General features: G+C 45.1%; 1 protein-coding gene across 3 annotated transcripts in view; it reads right to left on the bottom strand.

Annotated features, from left to right (window-relative positions):
• rgs3a (regulator of G protein signaling 3a) overlaps nucleotides 1–23,957 on the bottom strand; it is a 253,454-nt gene that overhangs the window by 103,584 nt on the left and 125,913 nt on the right. For all 3 annotated transcript variants that reach the window (XM_078226603.1, XM_078226604.1, XM_078226605.1), the window contains one exon: nucleotides 6,429–6,540. In XM_078226603.1, coding sequence (XP_078082729.1) covers nucleotides 6,429–6,540 — 112 coding nt within the window. The remainder of the gene's footprint in view (nucleotides 1–6,428; nucleotides 6,541–23,957) is intronic.

Consider the following 23,957-nt stretch of genomic DNA (forward strand, 5'->3'; position numbering starts at 1 on the left):
ATCCGAGGAGTCACTATAAGTGAACATCCCCACTTCTGACCTTATGACGGAGGGAAGGTCATTGATGAAGCAGCTGAAGATGGTTGGGCCTAGGACACTACCCTGAGGGACTCCTGCAGAGATGTCCTGGAGCTGACATGACTAACCTCCACAACCACAACCACCTTTCTATATGCCAGGTATGACTCCAACCAGCAGAGAATTTGTCCCCTGATGCCCATTGATTCCAGTTTTGCTAGGATTCCCTGATGCCACAGTAGGTCAAATGTAGCCTTGATGTCAAGGGTGTCACTCTCACCTCACCTCTAGAATTCGGCTCTTTTTTCCATGGTTGAGGTCAGGATCTGAGTGCCCCTGGCGAAACTCAAACTGGGCATCACTGAGCAGGTTGCTGCCAAGCTGATGCTGCTTGATAGCACTGTTGATGACCCCTTCCATCACTTTACTGATGATCGAGAGTAGACTGATGGAGCAGTAATTGGCCGGGTTGGATTTGTCCTGCTTTTTGTGTACAGGACATATCTGGGTAATTAGGAGGAGGCAATGGCCTAGTGGTATTATCACTAGACTATTAATCCAGAAACTCAGCAAGTGTTCTGGGGACCCGAGTTCAAATCCCACTACAGCAGATGGTGGAATTTGATTTCAATAAAAATATCTGGAATTAAGAATCTACTGATGACCATGAAACCAATGCCGATTGTCGGAAAAACCCAGCTGGCTCACTAATGTTCTTTACGGGAGGAAATCTGCTGTCCTTACCTGGTCTTGCCTACATGTGACTCCAGAGCTACAGCAATGTGGTTGACTCTCAACTGCCCTCAAAGGACAACTAGGGAAGGGCAATAAAAATTTCCACATTGTTGAGTAAATGCCATTGTTGTAACTGTATTGGAAAAGCTTGACTAGGGGAGCAGCAAGTTCTGGAGCACACATCTTCAGTACTATTGCCGGAAAGTTATCAGGGCCTATTGCCTTTGCAGTATCCAGTGCCTCCAGCCGTTTCTTGATATCACACTGAGTGAATCAAATTTGCTGGAGACTGGTATCTTAGAAGCTGGGGACCACTGAAGGAAGCCAAGATGGATCATCCACTTGGCACTTCTGGCTGAAGATTGCTGCAAATGCTTCAGCCTTATCTTTTGCACTGATGTGCTGGGCTCCCCCATCATTGAGGATAGGATATTTGTTGAGCCTCCTCCTTCAGTAAGCAGTTTAATTGTCCACCACCATTCACGACTGGATGTAGCAGGACTACAGAGCTTGGATGTGATCCATTAGTTGTGGGAATGCTTGGCTCTGTCTATCACTTACTGTTTATGTTGTTTGGCATGCAAATCATCCTATTTGGTAGCTTCAGCAGGTTGACCCCTCATTTTTAGGTATGCCCGGTGCTGCTCTAGCATGTCTTCCTGCACTCTCCATTGAACCAGGTTGATTCCCTGGTTTGATGGTAATGGTTGATTAGGGGATATGCTGGGCCATGAGGTTGCAGATTCCAGCATCTGCAGTATTTTTCTTTCATCTTAGTGTTTAACTCATTGCCACTTCTTCACAGCTTTTCTCTCCGACAGCTCTGGCAAAGAGTTATCTGGACTCGAAACATTGGTTCTATTCTCTCCCCACAGATGCTGTCAGACTTGCTGAGATTTTCCAGCATTTTCTGTTTTTATTTCAGATGCCAGCATCCGCAGTATTTTGCTTTTATCTTAAGTTGCAGATTGTGCTGGAGTTGGTGGTCCACAGTGCCTCTTGAGTTGCTAGATCTGTTTGAAGTCTGTTCCATTTCGCATGGTAAAAAAAAAGTGCCACCTAATGATAGAGGTTATTCTCAATGTGAAGGCGGGATTTTGTCTCCACAAGGACTGTGCAGTGGTCATTCTTCCCGATACTGTTGTGGACAGATGCATCTGTGGTAGACAGATTTGTTGAGTATGAGGTCAAGTATGGTTTTCTCTCTTGTTGGTTCCCTCAGTAGCCACTGCAGATTCCTCTAACACCTATGTTCTTTAAGACTTGTAAGACTTTAAGACTCAGCGATCACGGGCATTCGGCCTCTGATATTCGGGTAAGCGTTCTCCAAGGCAGCCTTCGCGACACACGACAGCGCAGAGTCGCTGAGCAGAAACTGATAGCCAAGTTCCGCACACACGAGGACGGCCTCAACCGGGATATTGGGTTCATGTCACACTATTTGTAACCCCCACAGTTGACTGGACCTGCAGAGTTTCACTGGCTGTCTTGTCTGGAGACAATACACATCTTTTTAGCCTGTCTTGATGCTCTCTCCACTCACATTGTTTTGTTTCTTAAAGACTTGATTAGTTGTAAGTATTCGCATTCCAACCATTATTCATGTAAATTGAGTTTGTGTCTTTATATGCTCTGTTTGTGAACAGAATTCCCACTCACCTGAAGAAGGGGCTTAGAGCTCCGAAAGCTTGTGTGGCTTTTGCTACCAAATAAACCTGTTGGACTTTAACCTGGTGTTGTTAAACTTCTTACTGTGTTTACCCCAGTCCAACACCGGCATCTCCAATCTTTAAGACTTGACCAGCGCAGTCAATAGTGGTGCTACCTAGCCACCCTTGGTGATGAACAATGAAGTCCCTCATCTGGAGTACATCCTGCACCCTTGCAATTGTCAGTGCTTCCTCCAAGTATTGTTCAACATAGAGGAGCCTCGATTCATTAGTTGAGGGGTCAGTGGGTGGGGTGTACAGGGTAATTGGTCATGCCTTTGTCATGGCTATTACAAAGCTGAATTTGCACTTATAACTCATTTGTTTTATTTATAAAATAAAAGCAAATTACTCCAGATGCTGGAATCTGAAACAAAAACAGAAAATGCTGGAAAATCTCAGCAGGTCTGACAGCATCTGTGGAGAGAGAAGAGGGCCAACGTTGAGTCGGGATGAGCGAAGAGTCATTAAAACTTGAAACGTTAGCTCTATTCTTATCTCTTACGCTGTGCACATTTGTGAACAAAATAAGTACCCAGCCAGTCAACAGGAAAAAAAGATTATGAACCATACCATATACAACAAGTATGTCAATCTGAGTTTACTCCTGAGTTATTCAGATGATGCTGAATGAAAATAATTATAAAAAACATTTAAAATATGAAAGGTTCTAGGTAAATACTGCAGCAACAGTAGTCTGTACATTAGAGAACTGTTGTCTACCTTGGATTACAAATTTTCATGGTGGGTTTTATTTAGGAATCCACAGTGCTGCTCCTGTGAAAGCAGAATGTTACAATTCCTGGGAAACAAGCACAAAATATACATCGCCAGGCTGTCTCTGGCCAGCAAAATGAAAACATAAAGCAATGCCACCAAGAAAACTGGCAACTTCCCTCACAGCAAGCATTAAGGGATTTTGTGATTGTAAGCAGAAAATATTTCCTCAATTACGTTGACTTTTTATCGACAATGACATGTGTAAAGTAACCAAATGTGATTCCTCCCTGGGATATAATAAACTCAATTTAAGTCTGGTGATGTCAGAGAGCTATTTGATTAGATCGACTTGGAAAAGGTTACATTCTAATGCAAGAATGAACCACAAATTCTAATCCTATCCAATTTCAATCTTTTAATGTCGGAATGATTCAGAGATGGTGTCAGAAACTCTGTACACAATTATATAACTATGTCTGTGCTTGCTAAAAGATGCAATAGTTGATGCACACATTTTGCACAAAGCAATTACATCAGCAGACAGTGCATGAATGAGCAGACCTAACCAGGGCTCCATGAAACTCAAAACAGAAATGTTTCCTCAGAGATTTGGTGATCTGTTACTGTATTTACTTTACTAATCCGGAAGTTTCCTTTTATAGTTAAATACATTAATAAAACAAGTCAGGTCTTCTCTCTTAAATCAGCACTAACAAAAATAAAGTAATTGGATTCCATCAAATCATAGATTTAATTAAATGCTGAAAAGTTTGTTACCATAGATTGTGGTGTATAAGTCGAAACCGAGTACAAACGCATTTTTCCCGCCTCAAAAATCATGCACAGGATTTTCTGGCTAGTCCCGCCAACGGTGATCCCGCACTGATGGCGGAAGGTGCAAACAACTGGAAGGTCCCACCATTGGTCAATGGTGGATCGCCTCCACCGTCACAAAACAGGCTGGAGGCCTGTGACGAGTGGTGTTCCGCAGGGCTCTGTATTGGGACCTCTGCTGTTTGTGATTTATATAAACGATCTGGAAGAAGGTGTAACTGGGGTGATCAGTAAGTTTGCGGACGACACAAAATTGGCAGGACTTGCAGATAGTGAGGAGCATTGTCAGAGGCTACAGAAGGATATAGATAGGCTGGAAATTTGGGCAAAGAAATGGCAGATGGAGTTCAATCCTGATGAATGCGAAGTGATGCATTTTGGTAGAAATAATGTAGGGAGGAGCTATACAATAAATGGCAGAACCATAAAAGGTGTAGATACGCAGAGGGACCTGGGTGTGCAAGTCCACAGATCCCTGAAGGTGACGTCACAGGTGGAGAAGGTGGTGAAGAAGGCATATGGCATGCTTGCCTTTATAGGACGGGGCATAGCGTATAAAAGTTGGGGTCTGATGTTGCAGATGTATAGAACTTTGGTTCGGCCGCATTTGGAATACTTCGTCCAGTTCTGGTCACCACACTACCAGAAGGACGTGGAGGCTTTGGAGAGAGTACAGAGGAGGTTTACCAGGATGTTGCCTGGTATGGAGGGGCTTAGTTATGAGGAGAGATTGGGTAAACTGGGGTTGTTCTCCCTGGAAAGACGGAGGATGAGGGGAGACTTAATAGAGGTGTATAAAATTATGAAAGGCATAGATAGGGTGAACGGTGGGAAGCTTTTCCCCAGGTCGGTGGTGACGTTCACGAGGGGTCATAGGTTCAAGGTGAAGAGGGGGGGGGGGGAGGTTTAACACAGATATCAGAAGGACATATTTTACACAGAGGGTGGTGGGGGCCTGGAATGCGCTGCCAGGCAAGGTGGTGGAGGCGGGGACACTGGGAATGTTTAAGACTTATCTAGATAGCCATATGAATGGAGTGGGAATGGAGGGATACAAAAGAATGGTCTAGTTTGGACCAGGGAGCGGCACGGGCTTGGAGGGCTGAAGGGCCTGTTCCTGTGCTGTATTGTTCTTTGTTCTTTAACATGCCACAGAGGGTGTGGAAAATCTCCCCTCTTTGGTTGGTATATAAGTCGACCTCCACTTTTCAGCCAGGACGTACCATACTCACATTAGTAGCCACCCAAAATTTTTCACCACACAAATGGATGTTTTACTTACTGTGACCTTATGGGTGGGTGCAAGGAATCAAACAGACGATTATGGACTCTGTTGTGGAGATGCATGCCCACACAGAGCACACCAGACGGGCGATTCTCCCAGCCCGATGAGCTGCTTTTGTAGCGCAGCGGGCCAGGAGACTCAAGCGGAGGCTGTTTTGCGGGCTTGCCGCTGGCGCCACGGCCTCCACGAGTCTCCGGCAGCCGATTTCCGGCGCCATCAGCACTGCATCAGAAATTGACATACAGCTGCATCATTTATGTAAATGCTCATTTGACTGTATTTTAAAATCTCATTAGCGGGCCCGGGACTGAAATTTCCGGGTCCGCTAGCATCCCCCACCCCCGGCCAGGAGTTGTTCACTCCAGCGGGGTTTACAATATAGGGCCTCAAACCGCTGGAGTGAAGGGGGGCAATTGAGGCCCCCCCAGAGGGTCAGGGGTTAGGAGGGTGCCCTCTGGGCATTGCTACCTTGGCTGTGTCAGCCTGGCTGCCTAACACTGCCCAAGGGGCACCTTGGCACTGCCCACTGGGCATCAGACAGTGCCAAGGGGGGTGGGCCTCTGGAGGCGATCTGTCCTGCTGCCATTCTGCACAGGGATCGCGAACAAAGGGAGGGAGGCCAGCGATCGAGGCTGGTCATCAAGGTCAGCGCTATGCTACCGCCTTTTCCAGTGGGAATAGGCCCCGCCCACTGAACTTTCACGTGATTCACGCTGGTGCACTCTACAGTACACAGAGTATGGGAGATTCATTTTGAAACTCCCGCTGAAAAAACCAGTAAGATTTACTCCAGTTTTGATGTCAATTCAACACTTCGAACTTTTTGGGAGCATCACCTCGCCCCCCCCCCCACATGTGGCAAACAACAATGATGGTGACCACCCATAGTGGCAGATCACTTTGGCATACAAGTTAACCCCCACTTTTGGAAGGATGCTTTGAGGCTTTAAAGATAAACTTGTACACTGACATCTACAATATGTTATTTCTGTCTTTGTAATGCGTGGAAAGGAAAAAAAAATCAGCATCTAGAGAGCAGGTTTGTTGCATTAAGGATTACTTATTGCTGCTGTATACGAGTTGCAGAATATTTGTTCATCCTGAAGCATCTTGAGGGAGACACTTACCTTCCTCCAGCTCCATATTCTTGAGGAAAAGAGGATTTTGTAGGACACTACATTGACCCCGTTCATCCTCCTTGGTCAAAAGCATTAAGTCGGTATAGATGAAAATGCAGACCTGTAAAAGACATAAGGATTAACTCAATACTTGAACTGGATATTGATGGTCTTCTAATTTAAAAAATAAGTTAACTCATGCTGTATTGTTCATTGTCTAAGGAGCACAAAACACATGGTCCTTTTAAATAAACAGCAAAAAATATTTTCACTTGATATACAAGTCAACATTTTTCCTTTAATCACCTTGATAATTGCTACCTTGATTTAGCTAAATATTACTAAAAGCCAAACATAAAATTATCAATGATTTATTGCTGTAAATAATTATTGCACTGACAACCATATCCTGAAAACATAAAGGAGGCAATTTGTGAAGACAGTTAATAGCACGAATCACAACTTGCATTTATATAGCATCTTTAGCAAAGCAAAACACCCTAAATACTTCGTAGGAGTGTCATTAAACAAAATGTAACCCCTAGCCATGTCAGGCAGCATTAGGATAGATGACCAGAAGTATGGTCAAAGAGCTAGGTTTTAAAGAGTGCCTTTAAAGAGAGATAGGCAGAGGGGTGACATGTTTTCAGAGGGAACTCCAGAGTTTTGGACCTAGGTAACTGAAAATACAGCTATCAATGATGAAGCAAGCACAATAGGAAATAAGAACAAAGAAAAGTACAGCACAGGAATAGGCCCTTTGGCCCTCCAAGCCTGTGCCAATCATGGTGCCCCAACTAAAAAACCTTCTGCCCTTACTCGATCTGTATCCATCTATTACCTCCCTATTCATGTACCCATCCAGATGCCTCTTAAATGTTGCTAATATGCCTGCTTCCACCACATCCTCTGGCACAGCGTTCCTGGCGCCCATCACTCTCTGTGTGAAAAACGTCCCCCTCACATCTCCCTTAAACTTTCCCCGTCTCACCTTGAACCTGTGCCCCCTTGTAATGGACACTGCCACCTTGGAAAAGGCCACTGACTATTCACCCTTTCTAGGCCTCTCAATTTTATAGACCTCTATGTGAGAAATACCAGAATTGGAGCAATACAGAGGTTTGTAGGACTGGAGGAGGTAACAGAAACGGGGACATGCAAGGCCATGAAATGATCTGAAAACAAAGATGAAAATTTCAAAATTGCATTACTGGACTGGGAACCAATATAAGCCAGTGAACACAGGCGTGACCGGTGAACGGACATGTGACTTAGCATACGTGTAGCTAAGTTTTGGATGACCTCAAGTACATGGGAAACAGAAGACTGGAGGTCAGCCAAAAGAGCAGTGGACTAGTTAAGTCTCGAGAGAACATAGACATGCATGAGGGTTTCAGGTAGGGGTGACTGAGTTGATGTTGCAAAGGTGGAAATAGGCAGTCTTGCAAATGATGTCTCCATCAGGTCAGAAATTCGAATCAGGATCAAACATGACACAAAAGTTACAAATGGATTAGCTGGTCTGGCAGGGAGAGGAACAGAGTTGGTGGCTAGGGAACTAAGTTTGTGGCAGAGACTGAAGACAGTGACTTTGGTCTTACTAATAATTGGAGGAAATTTCTATTTGCCCAGAATTGGATGTTTGACAGGTAAGAAAAGCAGTCCAACAATTCAGAGACAGTGAAGGGGTTGAGAAAGGTGGTGATCATTGAAGTAGAGCTGGATATCATGGACATGTACATGGAACCAGGAGCAGCACATAGATGAGAAATAAGTGGGTGCTAAGAATGGATCTTTGGACACTCCAAAGACAATAGTCTTTGGAGCAGGGAAATGGGGCGGCACGGTAGCACAGTGGTTAGCACTGCTGCTTCACAGCTCCAGGGTCCCGGGTTCGATTCCCGGCTCGGGTCACTGTCTGTGTGGAGTTTGCACATTCTCCTCGTGTCTGCGTGGGTTTCCTCCGGGTGCTCCGGTTTCCTCCCACAGTCCAAAGATGTGCGGGTTAGGTTGATTGGCCAGGTTAAAAATTGCCCCTTAGAGTCCTGAGATGCGTAGGTTAGTGGGATTAGCGGGTAAATATGTGGGGGTAGGGCCTGGGTGGAATTGTGGTCGGTGCAGACTCGATGGGCCGAATGGCCTCCTTCTGCACTGTATGATTTCTATGATTCTAAGCTAGTGTGGGTGGTTCTCTGGCTACAATCAGTTAAATACATAGAACCAGGTGAGTGCAGTGTCATCCAGTTGGAGGATTATTGCATAGTTAACCATGTCAAAGGCTGCAGATTGGTTGAGAAGTATGAGAAAAGATTGTTTGTTACAGCTGCAGGCACAGATGATGTCATTTATGACTGATAATTGCCATTTCAGTAAAGATTTAAGGACTTGAGAGGAAAGGGAGGTTGGAGATGGCACAATGGTTTGCTAGGATAGAGGGGTCAAGAGTGCTTTTTTGAGGGGAAGAACGGTGACAATATATTTGAAGGGGAACCTGAACAGAGAGAACTGTTAAAGATATCTGCTAATTGGGGCCAGTAAGAGAACTTGTATGATTAGAATTTAATAGGAGTACAGTATAATTTTTAATTAAATTTTACATCTGGCAGCTGGCCAACTTAACAAGCTCTCTAACTACATGTAGGAAAGCCAGTGATAGAAGGCTGCAGCTGAGATGCTTTGGAGTTGGCTCAGGCAACTGGAAAAGGTCTGAGGTTGTTGGAGGGTAGTGGGGGATTGATCAGAGCCTGGCAAAGATTGGGATTGACTGGGGCAAGAGGGGGGAAAAAATCAGGGTTGCTTGGAGGTAATTGCAGCCTGCCAGTTGGGAGGGGGACCAGTTAATCAAGGGCCTGAAAGCTTAGGATGGGGGTGTAGGTCAGTGAATCACAGCTGCAAGCATTATAGCAGGATAAAAAAAGATTTGCATTTATATAGTGTCTTTCACAACCTCAGGATGTCCCAAAGCACTTAACAGACAATTAATTACTTTTGAAATGTAGTCATTGTACAGGATTTTCTAGCTCTTCCCACGCAGGGTCTCCTGGTTCCACCAGTGGTGGGACGGGTGAGCCACGTAAAATGTCCCATAGATATAATGGGACCAGAAGATCTCACCAATGGCGGCCCACCTCCACTACAGTCCTTATTGTGTAGGTGCACCCACAGTGATATTATGTAGGGGGGTTTCAGGATTCTGATCCAGTTAATGTGACAGAATGGCGATACCAGTTCCAAGTGAAGATGGTGTTTGACTCAGAGGGCAACTTGCAGGTGGTGCTATATCCATGCATCTGCTGCCCTTGTCGTTCTCAGTGGTACAGCACATGGATTTGGAAAATACCACTGAAGTAGTTATTTATTGCAGTGCATCTTGTATATGGTACACATTGCTGCCACTGGCCGCCAGTGGAAGAGGGAGTGAATGTTTCTGGGAGTGCCAAAGTGTATTGTTTTGACTCGAATGGTGTCAAACTGCACTCATCCATCACGCTCCTGACTTGTGCCTTGTAAATGGTAGACAGAACATAGAACATAGAAAGCCACAGCACAAACAGGCCCTTCGGCCCACAGGTTGCGCCGATCACATCCCCACCTCTAGGCCCATCTATAGCCCTCAATCCCATTAAATCCCATGTACTCATCCAGAAGTCTCTTAAAAGACCCCAACGAGTTTGCCTCCACCACCACCGACGTCAGCCGATTCCACTCACCCACCACCCTGAGTGAAAAACTTACCCCTGACATCTCCTCTGTACCTACCCCCCAGCACCTTAAACCTGTGTCCTCTCGTAGCAACCATTTCAGCCCTTGGAAATAGCCTCTGAGAGTCTACCCTATCCAGACCTCTCAACATCTTGTAAACCTCTATCAGGTCACCTCTCATCCTTCGTCTCTCCAGGGAGAAGAGACCAAGCTCCCTCAACCTATCCTCATAAGGCATGCCCCCCAATCCAGGCAACATCCTTGTAAATCTCCTCTGCACCCTTTCAATGGCTTCAACATCTTTCCTGTAATGAGGTGACCAGAACTGCGCGCAGTACTCCAAGTGGGGTCTAACCAGGGTCCTATAAAGCTGCAGCATTATCTCCCGACTCCTAAACTCAATCCCTCGATTAATGAAGGCCAGTACGCCGTACGCCTTCTTGACCGCATCCTCCACCTGCGAGGCCGATTTAAGAGTCCTATGGACCCGGACCCCAAGGTCCTTCTGATCCTCTACACTGCTAAGAATGGTACCCTTCATATTATATTGCTGCTTCATCCCATTGGATCTGCCAAAATGGATCACCACACACTTATCCGGGTTGAAGTCCATCTGCCACTTCTCCGCCCAGTCTTGCATTCTATCTATGTCTCGCTGCAACTTCTGACATCCCTCCAAACTATCCACAACACCACCTACCTTGGTGTCGTCAGCAAACTTACCAACCCATCCCTCCACTTCCTCATCCAGGTCATTTATGAAAATGACAAACAGCAAGGGTCCCAGAACAGATCCCTGGGGCACTCCACTGGTCACTGACCGCCATGCAGAGAAAGACCCCTCCACAGCCACTCTCTGCCTTCTGCAGGCAAGCCAGTTCTGGATCCACAAGGCAACAGCCCCTTGGATCCCATGCCCTCTCACTTTCTCAAGAAGTCTTGCATGGGGGACCTTATCGAACGCCTTGCTGAAGTCCATATAGACCACATCCACCGCTCTTCCTTCGTCAATGTGTTTGGTCACATTTTCAAAGAACTCAACCAGGCTCGTAAGGCACGACCTGCCCTTGACAAAGCCGTGCTGACTACTTTTGATCATACTAAACTTCTCTAGATGATCATAAATCCTGTCTCTCAGGATCCTCTCCATCAACTTACCAACCACTGAGGTTAGACTCACCGGTCGGTAATTTCCCGGGCTGTCCCTGTTCCCTTTCTTGAATATAGGGACCACATCTGCAATCCTCCAATCCTCCGGAACCTCTCCCGTCTCCATCGACGATGCAAAGATCATCGCCAAAGGCTCCGCAATCTCCTCCCTCGCCTCCCACAGTAACCTGGGGTACATCCCATCCGGTCCCGGCGACTTACCAACCTTGATGCCATTCAATAGTTCCAACACATCCTCTTTCTTTATGTCCACATGCTCGATCCTTTCTGTCCACCGCAAACCAGCAGTACAACCACCCAGATCCCTTTCCACCGTGAATACCGAGGTAAAGTATTCATTAAGCAGCTCCGCCATTTCTAACGGTTCCGCACAAACTTTTCCCCCTTCACCTTTTAAGGGTCCTATGCCTTCACATCTCATCCTTTTACTCTTGACATATTTGTAGAAAGCCTTGGGGTTCTCCTTAATCCTACCCGCCAAGGCCTTCTCATGACCCCTTCTCGCTCTCCTAATTTCCTTCTTAAGCTCCTTCCTACATCCCGTATACTCCTCTAAATCCTTAACACCTCCTAGCTCTCTGAACCTTCTGTACGCCTCTCTTTTCTTATTCACCAGGTTCATCACAACCTTCGTGCACCACGGTTCCCGTACCCTACCAACACCCCCCTGTCTCATCGGAACGTTGTCATGCAGAGCTCCAGACAAACATTCCTTGAAAATCCTCCACTTTCCTTCGGTACTTTTCCCCAAGAATGCCTCCTTCCAATTTACCCGTCTAATTTCCTCCCTGATGACACTGTATTTCCCTTTACTCCAGAGAAACACTTTCCTAGCCTGCCTGATCCTATCTCTTTCCAATGCTATCGTGAAGGAGATAGAATTATGATCGCTATCCCCAAGATGCTCACCCACCGAGAGATCCTCCACCCGTCCAGGTTCATTAGCCAGCACCAGATCAAGTACAGCCTCTCCTCTAGTAGGCTTATCCACATACTGTGTCAGGAAACTCTCCTGGACACACCTAACAAACTCCTCTCCATCCAAACCCCTAGCCCTAGGGATATTCCAATCTATGTTTGGGAAATTAAAATCTCCCATCACGACAACTCTGTTATTCCTACATCTCTCCAGGATCTGTTTCCCCATCTGCTCCTCAACATCTCTGTTACTATTGGGCGGCCTATAGAAAACACCCAGCAACGTTACCGACCCCTTCCTGTTCCTAACCTCCACCCACAGAGACTCCGTCGTCAATCCCTCCACGGCGTCCACCTTCTCTACAGCCGTGACACTATCCCTGATCAACAGTGCCACTCCCCCCCCTCTCTTGCCTCCCTCCCTGTCCTTCCTGAAACATCTAAAACCCGGCACCTGAAGCACCCAGTCCTGTCCCTGAGACATCCAAGTCTCCGTAATGGCCACCACATCACAATTCGAAGCAGCAATCCACGCTCTAAGCTCATCCACTTTATTCACTACACTCCTGGCATTAAAATAGACACATCTCAGACCTTCAGCCTGAGCACTTCCCTTCTCCATCACTCGTCTAACCTCCCTCTTACCCTGTTTACATTCCTTATCTATTTGCGAGCTAACCTCCTCACTCTCAGTCCCCTCATTTCGATTCCCTCCCCCCAACCTTTCTAGTTTAAAGTCTCTCCAGTAGCCTTAGCCAACCTTCCCGCCAGGATATTGGTCCCCCTGGGATTCAAGTGCCACCCGTCTTTTTTAAACAGGTCACACCTGCCCCAAAAGAGGTCCCAATGATCCAAGTACCCAAATCCTTGTCCCTTGCTCCAGTCCCTCAGCCACGCATTCATTCTCCACCGATTCCTGTTCTCACTCTCCCGCGGCACAGGCAGCAATCCCGAGATTACTACCTTTGCATTCCTCTTTCTCAGCTGTCTACCTAACTCCCTATATTCTCTTTTCATGACCCCTTCCCTCTTCCTACCTATGTCAGCAGTACCTATATGCATCACGACCTTCGGCTCCTCTCCCTCCCCCTTCAGGATTTCTGGGACTCGACCAGAGACATCCCGGACCCCTGCACCAGGGAGGCAAACCACCATCCGAGAGTCCCGTCTTTGTCCGCAAAAACGCCTATCTGACCCCCTCACCGTAGAGTCCCCAATTAGCACTACCCTCCTTTCCTTACCCTTTTGCACTACTGGGCCAGGCTCAGCTCCAGAGACACTGCCACCGCTGCTTCCCCCAGGTGGGCTGTCCACCCCAGTAGTACTCAGACAGGAGTACTTATTATTAAGGGGCACATCCACCGGGGTGCTCACCATCAACTGAGTTTTCTCCTTCCTCACTGTTACCCAGTTACCCTCCTCCCATGGTCCCGGTGTGACCACCTGCCGATAGCTCCTGTCAATGACCTCCTCACTATCCCTAACCCGGCGAAGGTCCTCGAGCTGCAATTCCAGTTCCCTAACATGGTCCCTTAGGAACCGCAGCTCAACACACCCAGCACAGATATGGTCCTCCGGGAGGCTAGGAGCCTCCAGGACCTCCCACATCCTACATTGGGAACAACATACTGGCCTCACACTCATAATTGCCCCTTTAAACACACAGGGAAAAAAAAAGTGAATGAAAATTTTAAACTTACCTTTCCTCCTCCTGTTTTCTCCAAAGCCCTGCTCTCACTGGGTCTTTTTTTGACAGACTTTGAGAAGTCAGGGGGCATGTTTTTGACAGACTTTGAGAAGTCAGGGGGCATGTTACTCATTGGAGATCTCTGAGCCTTTGACCTACTTTAGCTACAGTACCTATATATGTGTCAAGTTTCTGGTCAATGATAACTTCCAGGATAGAAAACCGGTTTCCACAAACAGCAATGTGATAATGATGTTGATTGAGGGATATTGATACATATTGACCAGGATATGGAGGTACTCCCCCTCCTCTTCTTCAAAGAAGTGGCATGCAATCTTTTACATTTACCTGAGAGAACAGACAGGGTCGCAATTGAAAATTTAATTTAGCAGGTGACATCTCCAACAATGCAGTACTCCCTCATTATTGCAGTGGAGTGACAGCCTAAATTTCGTACTCAAGTCTGTACAGTGAGATCTGAAACCACAATTTTCTAACTCAAAAGGGGAGGCTGCATTGAACCATGGCTATATTGAAAATATGCTATACAGGCAGGGGTGTTGTCTTTCAAATGAGACATTAAACTGAGGCCCATCTGTCCTCTCAGATAGAAATATATAACACACTGAACTTTTCAAAGGAGCATGTTGACACAATGGGCCTACCAGGACAGTCCTTTTGTGGATTTTGGGAAGTAGGGAGAAGCAGACTGACCGGGGTTGGGAGACTATGAAGTTGGAAGCTGTGAGGGGGGAAGGCATCCGGAGGAAATGAGGTCGGTAATGGAGTTGGAGATAATGGCTTGCTGTTCAGTGGTGTGGTTATGGTCCAGGGGAGGTAGGAGGAAGTATCTGAGAGTTGGCGCTCAGCTTCTGCGAGGTAGATCAGTAAGCCAGACAACGACAGCACCCCCTTTGTTGGCAGGTTTGATGACAATGTCAGTGTTGGACTTGAGGGAGCGAAGAGCGGAAAGTTCGGAAGGAGAGATGTTGGAATGGGTGAGGGGGTAGAAAAATTGAGACGGCCAATGTCCCATCAACAGTTCCCAATGAAAAGATCGAGGCAGGTAATTGTCCCAGTGGGGGTGTCCAATTGGAGGCAGAATGTTGGAGGCATGTGAAAGGATTTGTGGAACGGGGGAGGACTCTTGCCCAAAGAAGTGGGCATGAAGGTGATGTTTGGCCATTCACACCCTTTATTCTCTCTATGGACTGCCATTAGCAGTCTTTTCCCCTGGTTTCGGTGGCTATGACACATCTTTCATTCCCTCATCTTGCAGTATAAATATCTCCCACTTTCCATGCCTTTTAGCTTTGACAAAGGGTCATCTGGACTCGAAACGTCAGTTCTTTTCTCTCCTTACAGATGCTGCCAGACCTGCAGAGATTTTCCAGCATTTTCTCTTTTGGTTTCAGGTTCCAACATCCGCACTAATTTGCTTTTATCTAGGGATCAAATATTGATCCATGGGGAGAGTTTAAAAAAAGGCAAACACTCAGCCGTTTTGGGCTGAATGGTAATCAATACTAACAATACAGTATAGAGCGAATGTCTGGACAGATATTTACTCTGTGGAGATGCCGGCGTTGGACTGGGGTAAACACAGTAAGAAGTTTAACAACACCAGGTTAAAGTCCAACAGGTTTATTTGGTAGCTAAAGCCACACAAGCTTTCGGAGCTCCAAGCCCCTTCTTCAGGTGAGTGGGAATTCTGTTCACAAACAGGGCATATAAAGACACAGACTCAATTTACATGAATAATGGTTGGAATGCGAATACTTACAGCTAACCAAGTCTGTAAGATACAAACAACGTGAGTGGAGAGAGCATCAAGACAGGCTAAAAAGATGTGTATTGTCGCCAGACAAGACAGCCAGTGAAACTCTCCGTATACACAGGATCTGCTCGGATGAGGAGGATCGCAACAGACACCTCCAGACGCTGAAAGATGCCCTCATAAGAACAGGATATAGCACTCGACTCATTGATCAACAGTTCCAACGCGCCACAGCGAAAAACCGCACCGACCTCCTCAGAAGACAAACACGGGACACAGTGGACAGAGTACCCTTCGTCGTCCAGTACTTCCCCGGAGCGGAGAAGCTACGGCATCTCCTCCGGAGCCTTCAACATGTCATTGATGAAGACGAACATCTCGCCAAGGCCATCCCCACACCCCCATTTCTTGCCTTCAAACAACCGCACAACCTCAAACAGACCATTGTCTGCAGCAAACTACCCAGCCTTCAGGAGAACAGTGACCACGACACCACACCACCCTGCCACAGCAACCTCTGCAAGACGTGCCGGATCATCGGCACAGATGCCATCATCTCACGTGAGAACACCATCCACCAGGTACACGGTACATACTCTTGCAACTCGGCCAACGTTGTCTACCTGATACGCTGCAGGAAAGGATGTCCCGAGGCATGATACATTGGGGAAACTATGCAAACGCTGCGACAACGGATGAATGAACACCGCTCGACAATCACCAGGCAAGACTGTTCTCTTCCTGTTGGGGAGCACTTCAGCGGTCACGGGCATTCGGCCTCTGATATTCGGGTAAGCGTTCTCCAAGGCGGCCTTCACGACACACGACGGCGCAGAGTCGCTGAGCAGAAACTGATAGCCAAGTTCCGCACACACGAGGACGGCCTCAACCGGGATATTGGGTTCATGTCACACTATTTGTAACCCCCACAGCTTGCCTGGACCTGCAGAGTTTCACTGGCTGTCTTGTCTGGAGACAATACACATCTTTTTAGCCTGTCTTGATGCTCTCTCCACTCACGTTGTTTGTATCTTAAAGACTTGATTAGCTGTAAGTATTCGCATTCCAACCATTATTCATGTAAATTGAGTCTGTGCCTTTATATGCCCTGTTTGTGAACAGAATTCCCACTCACCTGAAGAAGGGGCTTGGAGCTCCGAAAGCTTGTGTGGCTTTTGCTACCAAATAAACCTGTTGGACTTTAACCTGGTGTTGTTAAACTTCTTACAGATATTTACTGACAGCTTATTTACCACTGGAGGTGACATCGTAATCAGGCAGTAAATCATCTGTTATGTTCTTCCTCTTCGACATAAACATACCAATCTTGCTCAAGGATTGGTGAAACAATAACATGGATTATTGATTTGAAGGTTAAAAACAATTTTCACTGGGAGGCTCTGAGACACGTGTCTGACCTCAACCATTGCTCTTACAGACAGCCTACAAGTCAGAGATCAGTACATCACATTCTGTCGATGTGGTATTGATTGACCATAGTTCAATATATACCCTCTTAAAGGTATGTGCACATTATATCAGAAACTGATGAGAGAATAAGTCAGTCATGTATGGGAACCTTCCTCAAACTAAATGATGTGTCGAGTGTCTCCAGCATTTTCTGTCTTTCAGCTGCAATACTTAGCTTTTTTTTTTCACCCAATAAATAGACAATTTATCAGCAATGTCCATTCATTCAGAAGACATCTGGCGTTAACACATTTCTTCCATCTCTTTTGAAAAATCAACAGACACCCAAATTCCTGACTACTGGGGCAGCTGAAAGGTTAAAGGAGGAAAACAGCAGAAAACCAATAACAGAAAACTTATGCCTTTGCTGTTGACTGAACAGATAACAGAATGGGTCTATCTACCTGCGAAAAGAAGCAGCTTAAGTAGCCTCGAAAATATATATATATAAAATGTATTATATATTTGCAACACAACTCAAACAGAAGTTGAACTGATTGCATCAAGTGACTTTCATCAACTAAGTATTCTTGCGTACAAAAGCAAAATACTGCAGATGCTCGAAATCTGTAAGAAAGATGTGAAATAAAAAAATCAACCTGAACCATTAAGTCTGTTTCTCTCTCTACCAATGCTCCAAACATTGAGCATTTCCGGCATTTTAAGTTTATATTTTAGTATTCTTGTGTGTTTTGAGTCTTGTGGAATAAGGTTGGTAGCACTCTTGACTTCAAGTCAGGAAGTTCCTGATTCAAGACTCACCCCAGACTTGAGAACAAAAATCGAGGTTGATACTCCAGTGCAGTACTGAAGGAGTGTTGCACTGTTGGAGGTGCAGCCTTTTGAATGTGAGCTTAAAGTGAAACCCCCATCTGCCCTCACAGGTGAATGTAAAAGATCCCACTACACCATTTCAAAGAGAAGGGGACTTGTCCATTTTGCCCTGGCCAGTATTTATCCCTCAATTAACATGACAAAAAAAAAAACTGGTCATTAATATATCATGTTGAATAGGAGCTTGCCGTATGTAAATGTGCTGCCACCTTTCCTATGTTACAACAGTGATTACACTTCCAAAAGTACTTAATTGGCTGTAAAGTGCCTTGAGGCATCCAGAGGTCATGAAAGCTATATAAATGCAAGTCTTTTAAGTCTTTCTTTAAAGGAAGTTACAGAACAATCAAAATACTTGAATCAAAAGTTTTGCAGAATGGTCTACTTCTGTGCTCTATCATTCTACGAATTTATGAAATAATGGCTCACCTAGTGTTCGCTTGATTTGCATTAAAAAGTATCAATACCCAAAGAATTTTGTTGTTAAACTCTTGGGTCCTGCTATCACAGCTAGCAGTGGAAGCAAAGTTCCATTAAAAATAAACAGATAACCAGGCATTTCAAAGGAGCAAATAAAAGCATTGAACCCACCTGTCTACCTCTAGCACACTCAAATTCATAATAAATTATTACTTCAGGTTATTTTGTCTATCACTTTATTCAGACATCTCTAGGCACCAATCTCAAATGATGTCTCGAGTGGTTGCTTTCTCGTTCCTGGTAATGGCACACTTAAATTAGCCACTAGGAGGTGTACGTGAGGGTCATTTGAAAACTTCCTCTTCTGTTATCCTTTTTACAATACCGAAGTAGTTAGCTTTCACTTGCTTTCCTCAAAACAAAGTAGCTGAGTTAGGAATTCACTAACATACCAGTAACTACTATATTATAGTGCCAATCAAATGGCAATAATAGGAAGTATATATATCATGGGTGATATAATAATTTCACGAGCAATACTAACTGGATAAATCACAAGTAACAATCAATTGACTGCAGCTACTTCAATATTTGATACTTAAAACGACAGTAAAAGTGTTTCTTCAGTCAATCAAGATCAGATGAAGCTCTTTAATGTCATATTCATGTGATTCTTTTGGTTCCTTTCATTGAAAATTCTCCAAATGAAGGATAGAAAAAATATTCGCCATAAGGATGTCATCAACAATTTGCTTGGATTTATCTAAACTCAAAAAATGTACAAATATATTTTGTAATGTTTTGAAAAGCGACTTTAAAATCATTAAAGTGACATGTGATAGATATTTCTACTCCCTTATCTGGATTGAAATTCTTAATTTGACCTATGTGGCAATGGCTTGAAATGGGACATAATTATTTCAATTCAAGTAACATCCACCTGTTATTTGGCTGGTAAGATGACAATCAAAAAATACTTCATTTGTCAAGTATACCCAGTATGAGGGGACTCCAGAAATAGGTTGCATGGCCTTTATACTTGTATCACCCCCAGAAGGGAGGCTCATTGAACAAACTGATCAATGGCCGTTCAAAAGTACCACTTTAGACATGAACTCAGCATCTCACAAGACACAAATAATCCGATTAAATGAATACTTGAAATTAGCACAAGTTTCAAATGAACAGCTTCAAGGAAAGCTACTGAGGTAATTATTCCTGTAGGTGAATAATTTCCAAGAATTTCAAAAATACATGATTTAGCACCACTTATGAAATTGAGATTCAAAATGAAATGAACGAAAGATTTCAGTCACAGCAGGTAATGGCAGAAATTCAACTGAAATGTATGTGCCAGATTTTAATACCCATCATGTTTCAAGAGATCTCAAAATGCCTCGTAGCTAATTAATTTTTTTTGAAGTACAAGCATTTTTGCTTTGTAAGGAAACTAGGCAGCTATTTTGTACACAGCAAGGTCCCAGAATTGATGATAGACTTGAAGACAAGGCCATCTTCTTTGATGGCATTAGTTGATAGATGAATGTTTGCGAGGACACTGAACACAATCCTTATTTTTGGCCAAAAACGTGCCTCAGTTTAACTTATCTTCATAGACAGGATTAATCTTCATCAGGATTCAACTGATGACCTGGAGCTCCCAAATACATTTCATTAACCTATACAGACAGGTTCTGTGTTCTGCTAAGATTGATGCTCTAGAGAACAATGATGGAGTTACTGGAGGTGGTAATGTACTTCTTCAGATTTTGAAATAACATTCCTTGTGGCTCCAGTGGTTAGAAGGGAGCTATTAGCATAGGGAGCTTTGAGGTGGCAGATCAAATGGTAATTTGTTCCACAGCAATCTTCCCAGCAACATCAGAACAGAGGAGTGAAGGAAAAAAGGTTCTCAAATAATTATGAATGTGCATGAATAATAACAGTTCTATCTAAATGTAATGAACAAGTATGAATAAATTTGTGGAGTGGGCAACAAGTACCATTACCAAGCCTGGAACTATTGCAATACAGTTCTGTCTCTTAAAAAGGATACATTCAAAGGGATTATCAGAAAAACAGGCAGAAGCAGTAGATAGGAAGGTTGTAAAAATGAAGAAAGAAGTGTCATAAGGCATCACAAACAACGTTGTCTTTATGTCATAGTCCATGTGAAACTGGCATCGATCAAATTCAAGTGGTGTAACACTTGTGTGATAAAATACAAAAATGGTAATTCTTTTCCTCTTGTGGACAAGCCTACAAGAGGAGAGGCTGTACTTGATCTGATACTGACCAATGAACCTGGACAGGTGTCAGATCTCTCAGTGGGAGAGCATCTTGGGGATAGCGATCATAACTCTATCTCCTTTAGGCTTGCATTGGAAAAAGAGAGGATCAGGCAAGCTAGGGAAGTGTTTATATGGAGTAAGGGGAAATATGAAGACATTAGACAGCAAATTAGAGGAGTAAATTGGAAGGAGGTATTCTCGGGGAAATGTACTGAAGAGAGGTGGCAGTTTTTCAAGGAATGTCTGTCTAGAGTTCTACAGGACAACGTTCCGAGCAGACAGGGAGGTGTTGGTCGGTTAAAGGAACCGTGGTGCACGAAAGCTGTGCGGGACCTAGTCGAGAAGAAAAGGAAAGCGTACAAAAGGCTCAGAGAGCTTGGCGAAGATAGGGATTTAGAAGAGTATACGGCTTGTAGGAAGGGACTAAAGAAGGAAATTAGGAGAGCCAGAAGGGGTCACGAGAAGGCCCTGGCAGGTAGGATTAAGGAGAACTCGAAGGCGTTCTATAAATATGTGAAGAGTAAAAGGATGAGACATGAAGGAATAGGGCCTATAAAAGGTGAAGGCGGGAAAGTCTGTACGGAACCAGTAGAAATGGCAGAGGTGCTCAATGAGTATTTTGCCTCGGTTTTCACAGAGGAGAAAGACCTGGGTGGATGTACTGTGGGCGTGCGGTGGACTGAAAGGATTCAGTATGTGGACTTTAACAAAGAGGTTGTACTGGAATCTTTGAATGGCATCAAGATAGATAAGTCGCCGGGTCCGGATGGGATGTACCCCAGGTTACTGTGGAAGGCGAGGGAAGAGATTGCAGAGCCTCTGGCGATGATCTTTGCGTCGTCGATGGAGACGGGAGAGGTGCCGGAGGATTGGAGGATTGCGGATGTGGTTCCTATTTTCAAGAAGGGGAATAGGGAAAGCCCAGGAAATTACCGACCGGTGAGTCTAACCTCAGTGGTTGGTAAACTGATGGAGAAGATCCTGAGGGACAGGATATATGAGCATTTAGAGAGGTTTAGTATGCTCAAGAATACTCAGCATGGCTTTGTCAAGGGTAGATCGTGCCTTACGAGCCTGGTGGAGTTCTTCAAAAATGTGACTAAACACATTGACGAAGGGAAGGCGGTAGATGTGGTTTATATGGATTTTAGCAAGGCGTTCGATAAGGTCCCCCATGCAAGGCTTCTGGAAAAAGTGAGAGGGCTTGGGATCCAAGGGGCTGCTGCCCGGTGGATCCAGAACTGGCTTGCCCAAAGGAGGCAGAGAGTGGGTATAGATGGGTCTTTTTCTAAATGGAGGTCAGTCACCAGTGGTGTGCCCCAGGGATCTGTTCTGGGACCCTTGCTGTTTGTCATTTTCATAAATGACCTGGATGAGGAAGCGGAGGGATGGGTTGGTAAGTTTGCCGACGACACGAAGGTTGGTGGGGTTGTGGATAGTCTGGAGGGATGTTAGAAGTTACAGAGGGACATAGATAGGATGCAAGACTGGGCGGACAAGTGGCAGATGGACTTCAACCCAGATAAATGCATCGTGGTCCATTTTGGTAGGTCAAATGGGATGAAGGAGTACAATATAAAGGGAAAGACTCTTAGTACTGTAGAGGATCAGAAGGTCCTTGGGGTCCGGGTCCATAGGACTCTAAAATCGGCCCCGCAGGTGGAGGAGCTGGTTAAAAAGGCGTCTGGTGTGCTGGCCTTTATCAATCGAGGGATTGAGTTTAGGAATCCGGGGATAATGATGCAGCTATATAAGACCCTCGTCAGACCCCACTTGAAGTACTGTGCTCAGTTCTGGTCGCCTCACTATAGGAAGGATGTGGAAAAGATTGAAAGGGTGCAGAGGAGATTTACAAGGATGTTGCCTGGATTGAGTGGCATGCCTTATGAGGATAGGCTGAGGGAGCGTGGTCTTTTCTCCTTGGAGAGACGTAGGATGAGAGGAGACCTAATAGAGGTGTATAAGATGTTGAGAGGCATAGATCGGGTGGACTCTCAGAGGCTTTTTCCCAGGGTGGAAATGTCTGCTACGAGAGGACACAGGTTTAAGGTGCTGGGGGGGTAGGTACAGGGGAGATGTTAGGGGTAAGTTTTTCACACAGAGGGTGGTGGGCGAGTGGAATTGCCTGCCGTCAGTGGTGGTGGAGGCGAACTCAATAGGGTCTTTTAAGAGACTCCTGGATGAGTACATGGAGCTTAATAGGATGGAGGGTTATAGGTAGGTCTAGAAGGTAGGGATGTGTTCGGCACAACTTGTGGGCTGAAGGGCCTGTTTGTGCTGTAGTTTTTCTATGTTCTATCAATAAGAATACTGACAAGAATTTGCAACTCTTCCATCGCCTTCCTAATTCACTTCTTTCTTTCTTCAGGAAATACAGCTTGATAGTGCATATGATATCGATTCAGGGCAGCCAACATTCATCCGGTATATGTTTTTTGCTGTTTTTTTTATGGTTCACACCCACTGCACATCAATAATGTTTTACAGCTTTAAGTCTCTTAAAACCACAAGAACTGCTAAGTATTATTGTGGCTTCAGCAGTGTCGATGACTTGATATTTCACTGGACGTCCTGCAAAAGCAGGTGGGCATGAATTACACACCACTTCCTGCCTTCTCCCTTACATGCACAGCAAGATTAGAAGCATTTCTCAGTGACAAAGCTATATGACCCACACTTCACAGGCTTGATCTAATTGACACAAATTATTTTAAGTTCTTTCGAAACCTACACAGGATGAAATCATACCCAAAGTCCATGTAGACATCAAGGACGGGATTTTCCATTTCAGCCCCCACCATCCCCACACCTCCGCCCCCACCTCGCCCCCAACACACACACACATGAAGCAGCTCATGGCTGGCGGCAGGATCTTCCTGTCCCACTGATGCTGCCAGCACCACCAGGAAACTCACTACGGTGGGTTGCCATCAGCCAGACTGGAAGACTCTGCTGGCAGGGAGGGCTGGCATATTCAGACCTTTGTTTTAAATAAAGAAAATTTTACTCTTTGATTTCAGAGGATGCACGGGCTTCTTAGCTCATTGATAAGTCTGTTGACAACTTGCAAAGAAAGCAGCTGTACTGCATGAGTAAGGTGCTATGCAGATGCATGGAATGTGCTTCAACCTTACAAATAAATGCAAATTACAAGTATAGCTACAAGAGGTTATTTTTAATGCAAATGCTTGTTAAAAGATCTTCATGCTGTAGAATGTAACTCTTTCCAGATGCTTAGTGCCAGGATTAGTCTGTCAGGCAGGTGTAGC

Source organism: Mustelus asterias, chromosome 13 (genome assembly GCF_964213995.1).
Source record: "Mustelus asterias chromosome 13, sMusAst1.hap1.1, whole genome shotgun sequence".
Classification (NCBI taxonomy): domain Eukaryota; kingdom Metazoa; phylum Chordata; class Chondrichthyes; order Carcharhiniformes; family Triakidae; genus Mustelus; species Mustelus asterias.